General features: G+C 40.9%; 1 protein-coding gene across 2 annotated transcripts in view; it reads right to left on the bottom strand.

The window, feature by feature from the left end:
* LGR5 (leucine rich repeat containing G protein-coupled receptor 5) overlaps positions 1-4,965 on the bottom strand; it is a 115,177-nt gene extending 110,212 nt beyond the window's left edge. For both annotated transcript variants that reach the window (XM_033118727.1, XM_033118728.1), the window contains exon 1: positions 4,407-4,965. In XM_033118727.1, the coding sequence (XP_032974618.1) occupies positions 4,407-4,618 (212 nt within the window). In that variant the 5' untranslated portion in view covers positions 4,619-4,965. The remainder of the gene's footprint in view (positions 1-4,406) is intronic.
* Between the last annotated feature and the right edge of the window lie 8,197 nt (positions 4,966-13,162).

Genomic DNA, 13,162 nt, shown 5'->3' with positions numbered 1-13,162 from the left:
CTAAAAAGGTTATTTTTTTATTCCAATCTTCTAACTCATTTGTGATTATTACTTTTTGATACTAATCAGAACTCCTTTGCTTTCAAGAAAACGCATAAGGAGGAAAAAGATTGAAGGTCTGATTGAAAATCGTATTTATTGCATGTAAAAATTTAATCTTGTTACACAAACTCTGCCATGCATATATGGAACATATTCAGTAAAATATTTTTTCTAAATCTACGCTCCAAATTTGTTTGGATCAGAACCACTACCTAAAAAAAAAATCACTCAGACTAATTTAGTCAATTAGTTTCAATAATTGCCCCCATAACAAAAAACTACTGAAAAATCCCTGGGAATCCTGGAGAAAAAGAAAGAACTTGATTAAAATGCAAAGAAGTCATTGGCATCATTATACAGAGGGTGCCAAAAAAATATATACACATTTTACGATAACATCTCTTAAAATGTGTATACATTTTTTTTTGGCAGCCCACCCCACCCCACCCCAGTATTTTAAATCTAGGTTGTAGAGCAAACTGTATAATTTTGCCATTGATCTAAATTTTAAGACTGTTAAAACAGTTAAGGCTTTTGTAACCATTGCTAAAGTACAAACATTTCCTTTTATTTGAAATAATTTTCTCTCCTTGAAGTGAATCGGAACTATATGAAACCATTTTCAAAGAAGATTTAAAAAATGTTTTTAAATTTTGAAACTGCATTTTAAATGCTTAAAACACATGTGTGACACCAGGGCCATACTTAATTAAACTAACTGAGGTTTTTGATCCGTTCTTATTAACACCAGTTTTACTAATTAGGTATAAAAATAATTTTGTTCCAAAGTTACATATGGAAAAGTAACCAAACTACATTAAATTAAAAAAAAAAAAATCTTTCTCCCAGTTCCTTTGGTTCATGTGACATAAATTTGCTTGTGGATGAAATGTTCATGTCTTTAAGCAACTCCGTTTTCATTTCAAAATAAAATGGCTGTTCTAGATTAATAAAGTATCCTTACTATATTAGGATGTTCATTAAAATTTAGTTTTCTATTTGTATGCCACTCAAACTGGATGAGAGGACACATTAAAGTAGCATAAGGGAGCTTACTTTCAAGACCCTATTAGCAAAAACATTCACATTTGGTGCATTAAAATAACTTACCTATAATAAGATTAGAAGCTAGAACTACTTTAGTTCTGACAGATCATTAAATTGAGATGCATGAAACATTTGTCCATGATTATTGTCTGCCTTTATGCCTCAACCTTGGTGTTTTCCTTATTTTCTGCTAGGTGAGTTTTATTAGCCCGTGTTGTAAAATCAGAACCCATAACCACTAGAAGAGAGAAAGAAAGAGAGAGAGATGAAGATTGAGATTTTCCAGTGTTTCCACCATGTTCCATGGCCCAATTACAGAGCTACTGGGGAATGTCGTTCAGTAAGAAAAGAGAGTTAATATTAATGTTTGAACTGGCTTCAGATTTAGCTTTTCTGGGGAAGAAAGATTATAAAACTGCATAGAAAGAGCTCTAGCCTTCTGTGAAGAGAGTTAGGAAACTTTCTTTACCTAAGAGTCTGACAAGCCAGCTCTCAGATTGTGGCAAATCTATTTGCCAAATGTGTACAGCTGGAACTTGCCATCATCAATCTGTTTGAAGAAAATGAAATGCTTGTTCTTTTGTGGGGAAGGGAGGCAGATTAAGAGATAACATTTTGACTCAAATAAATGGTGATAACCTACTACAAACAAAAAAAGATAGTCTGGCCTTTTACCCACAGCAGTCTTTGCACACTGCAACTCTCTCATCAAAGCTTAATTACCACTGGGCCCCAGTGGAGTAGGGCTGTGACTTAGTGTTTCCTTTCAAGAGCAAAGGGAAGTTATTTCTTAAAATAAGAAAACCAGTAAGATACATGCTTATTTGTTTGAATATGAATAAATAAAAATTCCTCTTTTAGGTTCTGAGTACACAAATGAAGGCAGAAATGGTCAGATAATTCTAGGTGTAACCAAAAGAGGGCACCATCTACCCTTAATGTTTGCACAGATTTTCTGTGGTGGTAAAAACAAGAAACAAAAGACCCCAAAATCCTCAACTCATGAAGGAAGGGCATGCCATGGCCCCTGGTATTTTGTACTCTATAAGGATACCAAATTCTGAAATCACATATTATGAAGGATGTCAGTTTGATTATTTACTTCAGGACTGATTTCTACATTTTGCACTCATCCTCCCTGAAATGTTAACCATCAGAAGCAAGTATTTAACATTCACTGTGACATTTTTTCAGAGACACTCTGAATTTAATACTTTATAGGGCACTGAGAATATTTCCCCTTAGGCCAGGGAATAAACTGTCATCAAATAGCATGAGAAAAAGATGACAATTAATTTCCTAATCGTATTTTAACTCCAAGGGGTTATCTATTATGATAGATAGACAGGGAACAATGGCAGTAAGGTCTCCTGAGCACATGGAGGATGCAGTTAAATGCATTTGAGGTATGTGGGAAACGATTTGAATCAGCACTTCATGCCAAATTTTATTAACAGAAGCTTAACAACGTTCATTCTTTCAAGTGGAAAAAAAAGCGCGTCCTGACAATAATCATAAATTAATTTTCTGTATTTTTAAACATGTTTTAAAGCAAGTGAATGATTTAAATAGGTAAGTAGAGTGATTGCATACTTCTCTTGTATATAGTCAGTTTCTTCAGGGTGATGGGAAAGAATAGTTCTCGGCTCTTAAATGAAATTGCCACACTGTTCTCAGCAATTCACTATACAGGAGAACACATGATTCTTGAAACATTGAGTTTAGCAGTTAACCAGAGAGATTGGGGATGAGCATTTCACTGTGTAGTACAAACAGCTGTTTAGGAGGAGGAAATGTGAATTCTCAGAGAATTAGTTAGGAGAGTATATTTCTATCATTGTAATAATATCACTGCCACAGGCAACGCGTGTGGTTGAAGGAAAACCTGGTGGGGAAATAGATAATTTCGTAATTCTTTTAGGTAAAGAAAGCAGTCAAAATAGTTTTATGGCAGATGAGGAGGGAACTGCCATCTACTCCTACAAAAATCTAGCAGGAGAGTCCCTCTCTTTGAACACAATATTAAAGCAAATAAAAAAAAAATTTTTTTCTTCCTCAGTCTGTCTCCAGAAAAAGAGTCACTATTTAGTGGAAAGCGTTGTGCAAGCCTTTTCATGTTCCTTCCATCCAGAAAACAACTAGACAGAGGAAAGCACGAGTTCACAAACATCCCAACTAGCTCCTGCCAAGGTACATCAGAGAAGCCGAAACAGGGATTGCGTGGGCTTGGGGTGGGCTCGCCGCAGTGCCTCGAATTAAAACCTAAACGTATCACCTTGTGGTCATCAGTGCCTCTTTTCTGGAGTGACCTCGATTCTGGTCTCTCTGCCAGAAGGAACCGAGCCCCAGATTCTCCTCAGGGGGAGGGAGAGGAGTCGCCTTAGCCACCTCATCCTGAGTCACCTCATCCACCCAACCACCTGTTACCCTCTGGGCCTGGGTTTTCCAGAGACAAAATTATGAAACGAGCCGCTGCCTCGTCTGCCTCCCGGGTTGGGGCTTTGGAGGTTGGGGGGCGAGGTGCAGAAGGGGTGTGAGAATCTCCAAGGGATGACAGAGCGCTTCAGATCTCCTCTGGGATGTTGGCGCCACTGTTTACCGGCCCCGCCGCCTTCAGCCCACTTCCCTTTTCCTCCCGGGAGGAGGAGATGGTTAAAGATTACACCGTGGCGGCCGGCACTTCAAAGGGCGGCTCGGGCAGCCAAAGGTAAAGATAACGTTCTGGCAGCTCTAATCGGGGTTTGTGGTTGCCACATTTTAATCACTTCATTTAAAAAAAGGGGGGATGAAAGAAAGAAAAGAAAAAGGTTACATTACGCGACCGTGTAAGGATGCAGAGTAAGTTCTTTTAGAGCTCAGCAAGTTGGAGTTCTCCTTTGTGGAAATTTTTTACAGCCCATCTCTTGGTGGAACGCGACGGGACTCGAAGCGGAGGTGAGGTCGGGGCAAGGACCAACCCGACACCCCGCTCGGGTTCCAGGCTCAGAAGCACAACTGCCCACACTTCAGGCGAATGCCTACACTCGGAGGAATTCGCCTTGCGACCTGCCCGGACCCTTCCTGGGAAGCCGAGGCGCACCCGCGCTTTCCCGGGGGTGCACGTGAAGCCGTTTCTCTGCGGGCCCAGAAAGTGAGGTCGTGCTGCCCGCTGAGACACGTGCGTTTCCCTGCGGCCCAAACACTTCGGGCCAAGACGCCCTCTGCAAACTGGTCCACCCTTTCCAGAGCAGGAGGGAGCCGGGGAGCTTCCCACCTGGTCTGGGCTATCCTCCCTTCCCTTCTTTCCCCCTTTCGGAGTGGAGTGGGCGCACACTTACAGGTAGGAGGTGAAGACGCTGAGGTTGGAGGGCAGCTCCGAGAGCCCCAGGTCCGAGCAGTCCACCCTGAGCAGCATCCTACCGTCCGGCTCGCACTGACAGTGCGCGGGGCACCCCCGAAGCAGCGCGCCGGGCCGCGGCGAGCTGCCCCCGGCTGCCAGCTGCAGGAGGATAGGCAAGGACAGGAGCACGCCGACCGAGGAGGTGTCCATGGTGCCCAGGCAGGGGGCCGCGAGCGGGATGCGGTCGCAGGGCAGCTTTCGGGTTGCAGCGGACGGTGGCGCGCCCGACGCGACTCCGCCGGCTTCTGCAGCTAAGCGGGCGCCTGCGGTGCTGGGCGCCGCGCTCCTGCCCCCAGCGGGGGCACCGAGGAGAAGAGCTGCGGGGCCTGACCGTGCCCGCTGCAGCCACACGGACCTCCGGAGTAGCCCGGGCTGCAGCCGCTGCAGGGCCGGTAAGCGTTGCTGCTGCAGGCGGCCTGCTGTGTGTGGAGCAGCATCTCCGCTCGCACGCTCGTTTTTTTAAAGCGCTCCAGCCCGAATTGCGCGCCCAGTGACGTCAGCGCAGCCTGGCTTCCCAGACCCCCCCCCCCGCCCCCCCGCCCAGCCCCACTTTCCCTCCTCCGGCCCCCTCCCTCCTTTCCCGAGTCCGGGACTGAGAAGCTGCTGGCGGCGCTGGGAGTAGGCAAGTTCTCAGCGCTTTGGCTTTGCCTGGGGAGGGCGGGTTCCCGCGCTCAGCACCGCCTAAGAGGCAGGGGACCCCCACCCTCACTCACTCCGAAGTCCTGGCGACCCGGATCCGAGAGTCAAAAGAAACCTGCTTCAGAGGGACAGAGACAGACGCGCAGAGATTAAAGGACGCAACATGCTTTCTCCAAGCTCATTCCAAATAATGGATGAAATACATGGAGAGCTTAAAAAAAAAAAAAAAACAGACTAAATTCCAATCTGGACAAATAGTTCCTTTCTCAGGGTACGGAGGCAGGCATCCGCAGGTGAACGACGGGTGGTCGTTTTCATCCTTAACTCACGCCTCACTGTCTGGCTCACTTCGGCCCTAAAATCAAAGTGCTGGGTTAATGGCTACATAAATTTAGCTCGTGAGCAAGCACTCCAATGCTGCTTTCCTAACTCATGGGGTGAGAAGTTCAAGTGACTATTTTTTCAGTATTTTCGGATCACCTGGAAGTCAGCTTCAGTAAAACAATGCAGGAAAGACAGACAGATGGCTGTTTGCTTTTGGGGGGGGGAGGGCTTTTTATCCCAGGTGTCCCCGGATTCTCTAAGTGCAGTCCCACCCAGGTGAGAGGCACTGGGCTCCGAGAACCATTGCCACGCGCAGGCCAGTGCAAAATGCACGTTCATACACACGTCAGTGTCCTGCAGCGAACCTACTTGCGAAAGGAGGAAAAGGGCTCAGCGAGAAACAGTCACTATCTCCAGATCAGAGTGAGTGGCTGAAGGAGGTGATGGCCCAAGCGTGCCACATCAACGCACGATTTTCAGTTCTTGCTTCATGGCCGGGAAGCCTTTTGGCTTTTAAGGCCTCTCTTAGTCTTCTTCCGCTTAGCCTGTCTGGCTGACTTTCCCATATGTAGGGTACTTCTGAATTTTATAGTTGGGACGATTTTCTTTCCCCCCTTTTGTGTGAGATATGTTTGCCTGCATCCTTTATTTACGAAGTAATTCTCAAATCTGTCTGATCACCTGTGGAACTTATCAAACTATATCCATTCCTGGACCTTAGTTAGTATTCTGAACATGCTCTTTTCTGGAGTGAATCCTATAATTGTGATTCTCTGGATTAGATGGAGGGAGAGAGTGGGTAAGATTTATAGATTCCATCCTTCTCATTTTGCAAATAAAGGAAGTTTGGCCCAGAGGTTTTGGAAAATTTGCCAGTGATTGCTGAAAACTGAGTTCACACTGGTTTCTGGATACCAGTTCTGGCCTTTTCCTTCACTTGTCCGTAGGCACACCACATCCACTACCATTCTTTTGCTTATTCTCACATTCTTCTTGCTTCTCCCAGCCATTCCTTCCACATTTATACAATGTCTACTAATTACCTATTTTCCTTTTAAAAAAAAAAAAAACAACACCAAAAACTTATCCCCAGATTACTTAGTTTGTAAGTGAAATTCAAGACTTATTCTTTCTGTGAAATCTCCAATGATCATCGTGTGCATTAATCATCAAGAAACGATATTTGTAAACCAACTAAAATCGTGATGCAGCAGCGACCTTGGGAGGCAAGTTAGCTCTCCTCTTGGAGCTCCCAGTCTAACGGAGGTGACAGACTCTGAACAGTAATCTCAAGGACAATGAATCTCACTGAAGGGTATGTTATAAACACCACACAGTTTAGCTCTAAAGGTTTCCTGGTTGTATATGAGTTTTGTTTCCTAATTGCAACTTTATTGACGACTTTGGAGGCAGGGACTAGGTCACTTGTCTGGTCTTTACGTGCAGGATTCATACTATGGGCTCATGGTAGTGGGGACTTAACAAATATTTATCGACTGATTGATTTATCAATGCACGCATGGTTGTGTCCACCACCTGTCTAAGAACTTTTGGCAACACTTTCTTTGACTTCGGGGTTGCTACAAAAAGCGTGACTTTGGCGGCGGGATGAATCAAGCAGAACTAGATTTGAATCTAGATTCTGCCAGTTTCTGGCTGTTTGATCAGAGACACAGAGTGAGCCTGTCTAAGTCTCAGTTACCGTCTCTGTAAAAGAGGGATATTGTATACCTACATGGTTCTAAGCGTTAAAATGTCTGAAACTTGGCCTATAGCAGAGTAGATTTTCAACCCGTGTTGGTGCCTTTCTTTTCAGGAATTGAAGCTTGTTAATAAATTTATGTAGAGCAGACGGATTTCTGATTCAATAAAATGGTGGGCAGACAGCTATGCTGGGGGAAGCCAGGTTTAATGAACATCTGTTACTTTTTCTTTTTGAATGCCCAACGTACCTCCTCTCTCCTTTTGGTAAGAGCACTCTACACTTTGGGGAACTACCTCCTATATTTTAGGTGATTGTAGGTAAGGCTATCATTTCTGTGGCCCTGCCTCCCTACTCCTGGGTGGGTACCTGTATGACCCAAGCAGACAGTCTGAATCTGGGGGATGGTCATGAATCCTGGAGTGGGAAGGTCTTCTCCTCTGCCTTCATGAGCTCTAAGGAAAAGGAATTTGGGAGTTCAGGAGGCTTGCCATTTTGCCTTGGGGAGAAAGTTCGCCAGTCACTGAACATTAGCGTTAGCAAGGAGAGAAGCAAAATTCTTAAGTCATCTTTTAAACACCTGGATCTAAGCCATTTCTACTCCATCACCTCCAATTGGGTGAACGAATCAGTTTTGTTTTGTTTCGTTTTGTTGCTTGCGGTAGTGAATGAGGATTTAGCTGAGATTCCTTGCATTTAAGAATGTTCAGTAAAAACCTGAAAGCACAGGAAGCATGAACATTTAAGAATGAACTGATGAATGCTCAAGGTCTTGTAGACCTTAAAACAGAGAAAATCATATGGGTTGAAAATAAGAATGGTTCAGCTAATGGTGATTTTATTATCTGCATTCATGCATGTTAATCACTTTATCTATCGTACCTAATAAAGATGAAAACACAGCAAACCTAATTTCTGGCGCGCGCACACACACACACACACACACACACAGTTAGTTCTAGTAAGGCCACTGAATAGGGCTCTCTCTGTTTGTGACAAACACCATTATATTTATAAGATCATGTTCTCTGATTACAGCATTGACTCAGCCCTTTACACACTCACATATTCTCACTGGGTCCTCATGACAACCTTATGAGGTAGATATGATTCTTACCCCAAGTTTAAGGGTAAGAAATGCCAGTGGTTTTCCTAAGGGTGACCCAGCAAATCAGTGATGGAACCAATATTCTAACCTGAGTCTTCTGCCTTTAAGCTCTATACCCTCTTCCAAATCCCTTGAGAAATCTAGCCACGTATAGACTTAAAGTGGATAGGCCATTGGGCTTACTATCATTTTATTGAAAAACAAATTCCCATATTTCTGTAAAGAAAAGTGTAGTCTTTTTGGACGACAGTTGGAACAGAGAATGGTGATTTTTTAATGTGAACAATAGGGACAAATATACACATATTGAACCTTCCCTTAATTATAGGGATTTCTAGTTGCTCTTAGCAACCAGTCGCTCACAGGAATATATACTGGTGAGATGTCAGAAAAACAGAACCCTCACATGTGATAGTAAGATTAATAGGCTAACGTAGATTCACTTAATATTTTGTCTGGGTGAGATGTTCTTATTTATGATTTTTGGAAGGTATCTTAGTGTTAATGAGCTGTTGTGTAATGGAATATCTCATGCCAGGATTGAAATCACTTTTTACTTCTTAGACTCTTAGATTGCAACTTCCTAAAATCAATTCTGGTAAAGTGCAGTCTGGTACATGTCTACTTTCTGGGCTTGCTAAACGGATGATTTCCTAATTCTTTAATCTTTGATAAAAGTCCAAATTTAAAAACATTCATGTACACCACAAGAATTACTAATAAGCTTAGTTGAAGCATGCCAGGATAATTTTAGTTAACAGGTAAGTCAATATTTCTTTTACAAGTATAGTGAAATAGTGTTTACACAACTGGTGGGCTATTATGGACTTATTTAACTTGTTTAAAAGAGTATAGAGCCCATTATTTGCCCTGCTCATTTTACATTCATGATATAATCAGGCTTATGCTGAATTTCTTAACTTCCTTTCACCAACAAAGTCTAATTAATTGAGAAGGGAGAAGGATTTAAGAATAGAGATCTACTTTCTTTCAGAATTATTTATTTTGCAAGAAAGCATTAGTTCAGCTAATTCATTACTTTGAAATAGGCTATTATATAAAATCAATTGGCTCTGTCTTTGATATTATCCAATGTAAAGGAAACCTTTAAATATATCCATATGTTCACAACATGCTAAAAGAAAAGATAGTGGTATATGATATTATCAATTCTTTAGCTCATTTTGATCCTCTTGTCTTATTTCATGTATGATAATGAACATGGTTCTACTGGTCCTGAGAACATGCGTCCAATCAGACTCACCTGAAAGCCATGGGTAGGTTTTCTTTTCAAACTAGGAATAAAATTAATGAAACAAAAAAAGAGGAAAATACTTGAAATTAAATGAGCTTTCTTCTTATTCACATGCTTTATTTCTTCTGCCAATTATTTCCTTTGTATCCAGACAAACCCTTCCATATGCCTAGTGTGATGGACCTTTTTCTGGTCTCTTTAGAATTACACTTTTAGAATTTTTAGCCTTCTCCTATGTCCACATGCTCACATTTAAATGTCAGGGCTTAGAGCATGCTCCTTGCTCCGAAATGATGAGGGGCTCACAGGTCTCTGTTTGCAGAGCTGCTTCTCCTAGGCCTGTCTCTAGAGTATAGACAGAACCACAATCCCTCATCTGCAATTCAGAAATCCTTAGAGCTCTGACAAGGGAAAGGTTTTTTGAAACAAATTTGGTGGTGCAATCAGAACTGAACAGATGTGAATCTGTTTATAGTCTTTCTCTCACTTCATGTTAATATTCACTCAGTTTGCTGCAGAAATGTTGATGTGTTTGATTGTAGGGTGCTTCCCCAGACTCCCCTGAGGTTTTTATATAATACACAGGATAGCATTCTCACTATGTTCTATTTGTAAAATTCTCCAAAATTCTGCATTCTGCAATATCTGTGACCCTAGTGTTTTGGCAAAGGGATTATGGATCTGTAAAATCAACAAACCTTGGAATATTTATCTCATAAACAATATTTGGAAGAAAAAGAAAAAAGTGGAGCATTAGAACTCATTGGATGAGGAAAATGTGGAACTACCATCAAGAGCAAAACCCAGAGAGAGGAGAAAGGAAGTGGTCCGCTCAGGTGAGTGAGTGGCCATCACTGGACATATTCCCTTTTGCAGAGTCCAGGGCAGAACTTCCTCTCTCTTACTCTGGGTATATACCGGGGGTGCCAAAAAAATGTATACACATGACTCGTATTCATCTTTTGTTATCGGTATACATTGAGTGTTGCAATTTTAATATGGTTTCTTCCTTTCTTAAAATGTGCATACATTTTTTTTTTTTTGGCACCCTCTGTATTTGCGAAATGGCTAGTAGAAAACATTCTGCATTAGGAGTTAGCTCTCTCAAACACTAGAGAATAAATAACAATTGATAAGCATTTTTCAGAAAAGAAAAACCAGAGTTAATGAGCAGAAATAGTAAAAATAAGGAGAAAGAATTGCACAGCTCACCTAGAAGAACAAATTTATGGATTTTATTTCATGGACATACAGGATTTGTAAAGTAAAATAAACAAATAAAGAACACACTATTTCCCAAAATGCTTTATTTTGATAAGCCTGGTATATTTTACTTGAGTATGCATAGTAGCATTTCACTGCAATTACAATCTCATAAAGCAGGGCAAAATATATTGCACAAACATTGTGCCTCAAGTCAATGAGTCATAATAAAACATTGTCCAGATTGCTGCAATTAAAATTTACAGAAACCTTTTGTTGAGTGTTGTTAGGTTTGTGGATTAATAAAATAAGCCTGTTTGTTTTAATTTTTCTTTAATAAGGACCAACATTTTGATTTTAAGTTTCATAGATTTTTATTTTCTTTTGCATAGATTTGAGATTGATAGTTGGCAGAAATAAATCTAATTGGCAGCTTCAAAAAAATACATTCTAAACACATTTTCTAATAGACAAACCAGTTCATTTCCTTACCAACCTCCACTCTTCTTTTTTCACATTTTCTTTGTTTTTCCCACTCCCATTTTTTTCCTAACTTCGCATCAGGATTGCTGGGAGTGGGTGAAGTAGCCTGAGGGTTATTGCCTGGTCACCTATGAGAAGCACAGCGTGGCATAGTATACTATAGTCTTGGGTCCTCTCAGACCAGGGTTCAAATCTCGCTCTGTCATTTATAAGCTGTGGGACTTGGAGCACTTCATCTCTGAGGCCCAGTTTCTTCATTTGCAAGGTGAGATAATTGTACCAAGTTTACAGAACTGTTAGAATGAGAGCTAATATGTTTCAGGGTTTTTGCAGTAAGCACTTTTGTTTTGGTAGCAATAAGGGGACTTTCCATTTTTTAAAAAAGATTTTTTTTTCCTTTAAAAGTCTATTCAACTCCATAAAGATAGGGGAACTGAACCAGGCAATGTTTCACTAGTTTTTGTTTGCTAGTGGCATGGGTACTTTGAACATTTACTGTGGTTTCACATAGAAAAATAGAATGTGTCATAAAATTTTGAGATCATCTTAGTTGGGAACATTTGCTAGTAAAAGAGTCTGAGTTACATGGGTCAGGCCTCAGTTTCCAGTTTTAGTAAAGTCTTAATTCTCAGTTTTAATTAGAATGTATTTATTCATTGACAATGTAGTGACAAATACGTATTGTTACCAGCGTGAACCAGGTCTGACTGACTAGTAGTTGCCAGTCAAAAGACAACTCTGAGATGATTTTATGAGAAGGAACTTTATTGCTAGCCAGCAAGCAAGGACACATACCTTTATTAGGGGAAATCATAAATAAACATCGAGATAGACTTCCTCATTGCATGTTTATATGGGGACATTCCAGCGCACATGAAATCAGAAAACATGGCTATATATACATCAAATGTTCAAAAATGGTGGAAAATCTCCACCTCCGGCCTGGGATACTAGGTAGATGGTTATTATTTAACTACAAAAAATCGTTACCATTTTTGAGCCCTTATTTTTGCCAGGTGTTGTGCTAAGTTACTTAAACACATTTAAAAAAAAATTATTCCTCTCAACAACCCAGTTAGGGTAAATATAATTATCTTCTTTTTTACAAATAAGAAAAACGAGGCTCAGAGAAATTAAGTAACTTTTCCGAAGTCCACTTTTCCACTTATTGGCAGGGTTGACCTTGAATATGTGGTCTACTGGACTTCAAAGCCTGCAGTTAAGCCCTTAAAGAGGGAGCAGGCTTTGAGAAGAAGATAGTAAATTTAGGTTTGGACATGCTGAGTTTGCAGTTGAGAAGTTTCCAAAATCATGACGGGTGCTGTCTATAACATGTACCTTTGTAGCTTCAAATCTTTCTTGATGTAGATTCTTTGATTTGAGCCAGACAAATTCATGATCATATGCTCAATGCAGTGGCCTCTCTGTGTTCCTCTCTCCCGATGGTAGACCAGGTGCATGGCTCTCTATCAACCCCACAATCAGGAGCTGTGTCAGTGTCCTAATCAATGATCAGAGCAAATATTTTTGGAAAGTGATTTCTAAGCTTCTTTATTCTTCTTGAGCATTTTCTAGTCATATCACGGCTCAAATTTGATGCATTTTGAAGACATACATGTCTCTCCCCACTTTTCTTTTCTTCTTCTTTTTTTTTTTTTGATGGTACTGAGCTTCATATATTACCTTAGGAGATTTAAAAAACATTTCTTTCTATGAACTTTTTTTTCCTTAATACTTTTTGTATCATTAGCCCATATAGTTTCTGAAGGAATACTATAAATGTTTGTTTTATGAGTCAGTTACAAGAGGAATACAAGCCAGTTGTAGAAACATTGGAAAATAAGCATAGAACGAAACAAAAATCACACACAAAGCCACCCTTGAAGATAGAAGCTGTTAACATTTTATCTAATTCCTTTCAGTCTGCTTAGTGTGCACATATTTTTACCTAATTGTGATAATTTTCCACTTATAATGAGA

This window comes from Rhinolophus ferrumequinum, chromosome 10 (assembly GCF_004115265.2).
Source record: "Rhinolophus ferrumequinum isolate MPI-CBG mRhiFer1 chromosome 10, mRhiFer1_v1.p, whole genome shotgun sequence".
NCBI classification, from domain to species: Eukaryota; Metazoa; Chordata; class Mammalia; order Chiroptera; family Rhinolophidae; genus Rhinolophus; species Rhinolophus ferrumequinum.
Note: the sequence above shows the minus strand (reverse complement) of the source record. Positions and strands in the feature narration are given on the sequence as shown.